Source organism: Neocloeon triangulifer, unplaced genomic scaffold (genome assembly GCF_031216515.1).
Source record: "Neocloeon triangulifer isolate White Clay Creek 2 clone unplaced genomic scaffold, ASM3121651v1 ptg000014l, whole genome shotgun sequence".
Classification (NCBI taxonomy): Eukaryota; Metazoa; Arthropoda; class Insecta; order Ephemeroptera; family Baetidae; genus Neocloeon; species Neocloeon triangulifer.
In genome coordinates, this window is record NW_026775556.1 from 25400012 (window position 1) to 25408425 (window position 8414).

The 8414-nt window shown below is 37.6% G+C and overlaps 1 protein-coding gene and 1 long non-coding RNA gene across 2 annotated transcripts in view; one reads left to right on the forward strand and one right to left on the reverse strand.

Annotated features, from left to right (window-relative positions):
• Nucleotides 1-6953, reverse strand: part of LOC132200475 (uncharacterized) — a 49612-nt gene extending 42659 nt beyond the window's left edge. Inside the window, exon 1 of the long non-coding RNA XR_009442165.1 lies at nucleotides 6866-6953. This is a non-coding gene — a long non-coding RNA (uncharacterized LOC132200475). The remainder of the gene's footprint in view (nucleotides 1-6865) is intronic.
• The window catches only part of LOC132200474 (uncharacterized), a 230440-nt gene extending 222184 nt beyond the window's left edge, over nucleotides 1-8256 (forward strand). Inside the window, exon 8 of the mRNA XM_059625959.1 lies at nucleotides 8104-8256. Within this exon, the coding sequence (XP_059481942.1) occupies nucleotides 8104-8164 (61 nt within the window). The 3' untranslated portion in view covers nucleotides 8165-8256. The remainder of the gene's footprint in view (nucleotides 1-8103) is intronic.
• Nucleotides 8257-8414: the final 158 nt, after the last annotated feature.

The window sequence follows — 8414 nt, forward strand, 5'->3', positions numbered from 1 at the left end:
CTTGCACCTAATATTGAGCTTGGATATATCTTGTGACATAAAATGCAAAAATTTGGCTCAATCCGAAACATATAATTCTGAGAATAAACTAGGAGAGCGAGTTGGAAGCAGAAATGGCATGAGAGAGCGGCCGCGCGTTTTAATCCGCAGAGCAGTTTAAGTCCTCTCGGGTCTTAATTTCCTATTGTGCCGAGTTAAAATTAATTAGCCAAGGTAAACAGCGAGAGTTGGACGTTGTACTCGGGGCCGCCGCTTTTACACGGAGCTTAATTCGGCGTGTTGTACGCGTTCGTTCGCTCGCCTTGTTTGCTTTGCTTGCTTGCCTCGCCGAGAAAAGAGCGAAACCCTGTAATCACATGGGAAAAGACTACTTAGCCGGCCACCTGACCCACCCAGGTCGCTGCTATTTGTTTTCGTGCTCGCCGCTGCTGCACGCCTCGATTATTATTCACAAAGCGACTGCTCGACTCTGCGCACTTCAAAGCCGCATTTTTTCCACTTGCCCACGCCGAGCTCTTCTTTCTTCTTACGTGCGACACGCGTGATCAAGCGTGCGGCGGCCATCGGCAAAAAAAGTGGGCGAAATCACCCCTCTCGTCTCCAGGGTGCGGCGCGAAACTCAAAACCAACGAACTCACTTTTTGACATCAATTTGCAGTATTAATAAATAAGTAAATTTCTTGATGAAATAAAATCCGGCTTCCTTGGAAAAGGATTTTCTGTATCATGCAAAAACACCTTCACCGAGGAAGCCGGATTTTATTTAATCAAAAAATGATCACCTCGAGTGCCAAAAGGTTCCACAACAACAACTTCAAGAACCTATATAGAACTTAAATAAATTTTCTTTCCAAGACTTGATATTTTGAAATTCAAATTTAATTAATTAATATTTAGTTACATGTATTGTAGTCAATATAATAACTGTAAAACATTCGGTGTACTTCTTATTGTTCGTAAAGCATGTAAGAAAATTATTTCTCCCTATCCGTATAATTATAGTTTAGGCTGCATGTGGCAAGTAGTCGGGTATCATCGTCTCTTGGTACATGAGTTTCAATGAGCTCTTCACTAGCACTGTGATCCTATTTTTCTCTTAAAAAATTTTTACAATTCATTGTTGAAATTTTTTAGTGAAAAATAAATAAATTGAATTTATTTTAACTGTAATTTGTGGTGATAAAAAATTCAAAATTTCTTTTTCCATTAAAAATATTATTCCATGGCAAAAATAGTATTTTAACTCAAATAATGAAATATAAATTATGTAATTGAATAATAATCGCCACGAATCAACCCTCGATTGTGAAATTTTATCACAAAATAAGTAATTTAATTGTAAAGTGTTTACGAAGTGGTCAGTTATTGTTGAGTAAGTCACTAAGGAATTAATTGTAACTTGCAACCTAATCCATATCTTATGTAAGCTGGGGGGTATTTTATTTAATTTAATAATCATATCATATAGAATAGAATATAGAATTATAACTTCTTGCTCAAGAAAATCCAGAATTGCCAATAATATGTATATATTAACATTGATATGTGTTAATCATTGACAAATGAATCAATTTACTTATAATTTCTGTTCCTCAAAAGTAATTATTAAAAAAAAATTAGAGTAAGTAATAATATAATCTAGTAGTTAATAAATAAATTTTTAAATAAAAATAAGTTAAAAATATTGGAGAAAATATTAAAAGTTATTTATAGTTAATTTTATTAATGAGAGTTAACAATATAAATTATATTTTGAATATCTTGCAAATATATTATGTAGCCGCGGTTTTAACTTAGCTATTTAAGAGCTTACAATAATTAAATTTATAAACAGGTTCTATGCGTGTAAATGCATAATTATCACATGAAGCCATTTTCTCCCTTGGTCAAGTTTTCCGAGGGGTGGCGGGTTGCGTCGAGCGGCGCTGCTCCAGCCGGAGGCCGTCATGGAGGCCGCCAGCACAGCCGGGCAAATCTCTCCGCCAAGCATTAATTGCGGACGAAAAAGTTTGAGGAAAAAATATTGCGAGAAAGAGTCGCGGCGAGATTGATGCGCGGGTGATTTGAATGAGTGACGCGCCGCGAATCTCCAAGGGAGCGAAAAAGCAGCGGATTTTGCTCAAATATATATAAAAAGGCAGAAAGAGTTTTTCAAATGGGTGCGTGATACATCAGTGCCAAGTCGTAATTAATTAAAGTCTCGCGGACGCAAAAACTTTTCAATTCGGCGCTGCAGAAAAAGGACCCGAGATGCGAGGCGCGCGCGTTTTTTTTTATTTGAATAGGGCTGCTGCTAATTACCCTGCCAGGGCCACATCTCGCTTTTGCTCCTCGAGTGTTTTCTCTCAAGTGCAACGCGGCGTTTTGATCTGCGCCGCTCTAATGGCCTCGGTGCTAATGACACGCACATTAATTACCGCCGAAATAAGGGACGCGCTTTTTCCTCCCTCGGAAAAGCAGCCAAAAAAGTCGCTGGCCGATCCAATCCAAGTATGGCAGTGCAATAAAGTGTACATTAGCGAAATGAGAAAAGTTGTGTGAAATTCAGATGAAATAACTGACGACGGTGTCAAAGAGTAATGATGGTTTATTGGTTCGCGGCAAGTTTTGCGGCCGCGCACAAAACTTTACGAGCGCCGCGCCAGAATTTTTAATGAAAAGCCACAGAAACGATTTCGTCGCTGACGGCGGGCACGAACTTTTTCATTTTCCAAATTGCGCGGAGCAAAAGTTTCGCCATAATTTTCGAATTTCGAAACTCAAATTTCGATGAATTTGTGCTGGAGGGTGCAAAAGTTTTACAAACGTTGCAATAAACTGAAAAGGGGCAATTTAGTCCACTTTGAAATGTATTTCTGGGATATGAACTTTGAACTCTGATAATAAAACTTCGATTTTGGCATCCGGAATAACATTCGTTAAATTCCGATGAAGATTAAAAAATAAACCCCATGAAATTTTTACGCTCAAAGCACACAAAGGCTCTTTAAATTTAAATTCACAAATAAATTTTTAATAGGTTTTTACGAGGTTTTACTGAAACTGTGTGAGAAAAAATTGGCTTTAAAGAACATCCAAACCAAGCCAAGTTTATCTTGTACAGTTTCAGTAAAATCAAATAAAAACTCTTAAAAATTAAACCCTGAAACTGATTTACACTTTGCAACGCAAACAATGACACTACTCTACACTAATTAGAACAGAAAAACACTAACTATCTGAGAAATTTAAATAAATGTTTAAATAAAATGAAATAATTTTGAAATTTTTCAAATTTTTGATAAAAATTTAACCTTAAATTCAAAATATTAATGCCACTTTTTTCAAATTCATTTCCTCTTTGGCTTATGAAATTCCTTAAAGTTAATCTAATTCTAATGTCGCTATTTTTAAATCATAGAATTTAATCATTATTACTGATTGTGAGTTTAATTTAATAACTAAAATTAATGAACATGAATATGAATGTGGTTCTAAAAAAAATTAGTAGTAAATTTTATTAATAATAATAATATCCTAAAAATAAAAATAAAACATTTTAATAGTAATATAATTTTGAATTTTATTTATTTTAAAAGTAATGTTTGAGCATAAAAGATTTTTAACTCATTTTAAATTAATTTATTTTTAAATTTCCTGACCAGTATATCAATTTTATGAACTACACCAAAAATGTCCTCACTTGGGCTGTTGGCTTTCGTAGAAAAGTGAGACTGAGCAAATTTCCAACTTTTAATGGAATTAATTGAATTAAAAAATACACACGCAAATTTAAGGTAGAGAGAATTGATAAATATGACAAAATTGCAAATTGGCGTTGATAAGATGGAAATAACTTTTCCGTGTTTAGCGAGAAATTTAATTATCTAGAGTGTTGCTTGGCCATCATCAAAGTTTGCAAGAGCGGAAGGGAACCTGATGCAGAGTGCAATTCGATACGGCTTCGAGCCGGCGAGAATTCCCATTTCAAATTTAGATGCTCGTTATTATTCATGAACAAAGTTCTGCTCCCCTCGGTGCTGCTTCCAGAAAAATTCCTCATGATCCAGCAGCAGCAGCGAGAGCGGTGGCCACCCACACGCACTTTGTATTAATTAAGGGAAACATTAAACCTGCTGCTGAGCAGAGAGAGAGATGAGAATCCTTACATGCAGGCAAGGAACATAAATTTCGGCCGGCCATTTCTGCTTTAACAAACATTTTCACAAGCTGCAATATTTTCCCTCTTAATTACAAAACCCTTTTCCGGAAGGGCCGCCGCGCGCACACACACATAAAAGCTCCCCCTTTTGCGAGGAGCGACCGCAGCCCGGCGCTCCGTTTCTTTTCTCGGCGAGAAAGAAACGCGCCGCTTTTTCTTTTCGTCCCCGTGCGTGCGGTGGCGGCCCGGGGGCGGTTTTCCTCCCTGCAGCCCTGCCACACTCCAAAGCTGCCGCCGCAATCCCCTTTGCTTTTAATGCGACACGCCGGCGCCATTTTGGCTCCGACCCCCTTTATTCCTGCGCCTCTTTATCATAAGAAGAATTGTTTCATTAAGCAGCAGCTGCGTTATATTTTCCAGCCACCCTAGTGAACACGCGCACCGTTAACTTGTCCATATTTTTTACCTCAGCTTCTTTTTGATCACGCGGCTATGCCGGATTTTTGGCAAAGGTCTCAAACGGAAATCACTGTAAATTAAAATCTTTCCCATATGCTAAGTCCATACAAGAAGAAATCGATTTTTGCTGATTTTCATAATGGGACCACCTTAGTTAATTTGCTGGAAAAAATTAACCATCCGCCTTTAGTAGTTATGAAGTAAATGGCAAATTAAATTTTATAATCTATGACAAAACTTGAATCTTTCATAGGACAAAACTTGATGAAATTCTCAACAGCCGCTTAGAGGAGTTTCAATGTGAACAAATTTGGCACCCTCAGCAGCGCTCAATTTATAAATATTTATCCAAATATTGCGGCTTTCAAGTCTTCCACATTTTGACATAAGTTATAAATTTTGTTGTGAGGAGTATTTTTTTATAATTTGGTCATCTCGATCTTTGAATTAATTTTTTTAATGCTAAGAAATGGCCTGATCAATTTTTTTTTAAATTTCACAGCCTGAATTAAAAACGCGGCGAATTTTACGGCGAAGAAAGAAGGGAGGGTCTTTTGTTTGATATTTTTTTTTAACCATTTGAACCATGTAAAGAACTCGAGAGTGCAACAATCGGCCACAATCAAACAATGCACTGATTTGACTAAACATAAAAGCTTCTCAAAAATATTTAAACAATCAATTTTAATGCAACTGTTGCGCATAACGGAAATTTCCTTTTCGATTGTTGTTTTGAATTTTCAACCGAAATTCGCCATTCCACTTTTGAACAGCCGCTGCCGCAGCACGTCTCACCATGAGCAGCAAAAAACTCGGCCCAAGAACTTCAACGGCGTCTTCCTGCGAGAGCTGACTGATCCCACGGACTATATTTGGCATGAGGGTTTTGAAGAAAGCTTGGATACGATTATTTTAGAGAGGCGTACAAAGTCCTGGGTCAGCGAGACAATGGCGAAGATCGGCCTTACGCGGTTCGAGGACGTCGTCTTCAGGGCTGAAGTCCTTGCCACTTCAAAGACTGCTTTTGCGGGGCTCAAGGGCTTCTTCATAGGACGCGCCAAAGATGTCATGTTCCTGAACAACTCGAAGACATTCTCGGGCTGGACAAAGCCAACAGGACACTCAGGCTCACGATGGCAAAGCCCGAGGTGGCTACAGACGTCTTCATCAGGAGCAGCGGCATCCAAAACATCAAGGACCGAGCCTTGCAAGCAGAGATCAAGGCTTGGACTGGCCAAAGGTTGAGCAAATTCAATTTAAATTCATTCAGATTTAAATTTTTTTAAGCCCCAAGTGCTGAACGCATTACGAATTAAGTCTAATTCCTCTGATTTCATCGTGATTTTTAAAACCTTTTTCAAGCTCAATTGTTTGAATTTTCGTAAAAAAAAAAAAAATATGAACTTCGAAAATTTTGACAGAATTCCACGCAAAAGTTTAAAATAATATGAACCGGTTTAAATTTAAATTATTGTTATTATGATTGTTGTTTTTTTTTCAACTGGTTACGTCAAATTGTTTACATTAAGTTGTTGAGAACAATTTTAATTTAAAAAATTGAATTGTTGGAAAAAACGGCACCACCTCTAACAAGAATTTTGCTAAATCTGTCAAGATCAAAAAGACCGCATCCGCCGATGTGAGTCTTGGTCGACTAAGTTTTTGTTCTTAACACTAAAAAATGAATTTAGACGGGCCGGTCTAAAATTTATTTCTTTTTAGATCGGCTTTCGATGAACGCATAAAATATACCGAAGACAATGATTCTTTGGTCGGCCTGGAAATAAATATACAGCGAAAGAGAGCAAGACAAACTTCCTCTCTTGTGTGTTCTGCAGCGTTAATTAACCACCACTCAAAAGCAGCCGCGTGTTTTGCTCTCGGAAAACATTAAATTCCATAATTCAGCTCTCGAGAGCAGAAAGAGAGAAAAACCGCAACGCGCACACAACAAAAGCGAGCGCAGAGAATTCCTCCTCTCGTGTTTCTTGGCGGAAAAAAACCAGAGCACAAAGGCCCGCCTTTGTTCGTGATGATTTTTCTCTTGGAGAATTTTTCCTTAGCTGCCGGGGTGAGTCGAGGGTTGGATCGATGGCACGGACGGGGCGAAACTCGCGCCATTGGCCCGTCGGTTATTCTTGCGCCCCTTCTTCTTCCCTTCGCGCAGCATTTTAAGGGCGAGTCTGCGCCGCAACCCTGCTCTCTCTCGCACGCGCCTCTCTCTTATTTCATCCCCGAATGTCTAATTTTTATAAAATTTCTTACCTGCTGCTTGAGAGTCGCGGCCCGACTCGCGTCCCGTGCGCACCCTGCCTGCAAATACGAATACGTGTCCGAGCTGCTCTCCCTCGCAGCCGCGGCGAATCAATAATAATTCGCGAGCCGCCGACCGAGAGCCCATTTGCGCGCGACACACTCACGACCGCGTGCATTCGCCACCCTAGCACGACCCCGCCCGCCCTCCCACCAGATGCACCCCCCGATGCCAAAAAAAAAAATATATGTCTCTGATTATGTCACGCAAAAAGCAATACCCAAATCATCTTTTGGCTTATAATTAATCCAGCATTTTTATTAATAATTTTGAAATTTTAAACAATAATTTTAATAAATAATATACGCAATAATTATTTATGCATAAAATACTCCAAGACAAAATTTAATAAAAATGTATCCCTTTTTGTAGGTGTATTAATTTTCTTTACATGGACGAAGCTTGCATTTTAAAATTAATTAATATTTGATAATCTGAGTGATTAGAATAATCCACAGAGGAAATGGGCAAGTATTTTGCCCAGGGAGATAGGAATTTTTGTATTTTTACATAAATAAGGTTTATATTTAAAAAGCCATCCCAAAAAGTTGGAATTTCTTGAAAATCTTTGGAACTTTTCATCATTTTTATATTTAAGTACATAGAAGTTAAAAACCTTAGTTTATTTGAATACATCGAACAATTATTTGAGTTGATCATTCTTTTTTTAATGAATACAAAATAAATAAATCATTAAAATTAACTTAAATTTGATTAATACTTCTTTGTCATGATTATCATGCTCTTTCTTAAAAAAAATGGACATTTTTGGATTTTTCTATGAGCAAAGTCAGAAATATTTTAATTGTTCCCATTTTTAAGCAATTTTATTTTGCATTATTTTCTTGCACGAATATTTTTTGGCCCTCTTGCGAGCTTATCAAGGCTCTCTTTGAGCACGGCTGGATCCATTTGTTGCACAGCGACATAATTACGACTTAATTGCGCGACTCATTCACTCGTCGCTGCGACTTTTTATTGCGATGAGCGAGAGAGATAGAAATAGCTTTTAATGGAGTGCAGGGGCGAAATGTCACTTGGCATTATTCAACGAGCGCTCTGAACATATATTTTCCCGTTTGACGCTTTTGTGAGGGCCGCGTTTTCTTTGCCCCATTGACGAGCCAAATTAAAAGTGCTAGCAGAAGAAAAAAAGAGACTAAATCCGAAATCTCGTCGTGTGTTTCAGAGAGAATCATGGAGTGCCCCATCATGAGATTGAAAAGGGCGAATCCGCTCCGGCCATCTAACTGGATTCTGACCAAGAAGGCTGACACGATTGAAAGCTGAGTTTAAAATTCATCGAACATTCCTTTGTTAGAACAAAAAATATTTGAAATAAACGGAGATTTTTATTATAAATTTAATCATAAGTAGTCATTATTTCATTAAAATTGTTTTTTGTTTATTTTTTTAATGTGATCTAAATTTCACTCTTCTTTTTTTATAAATATATTATTTAATTTTAAAATTCCTGTTTCGTAACGACTCTGGTTATAA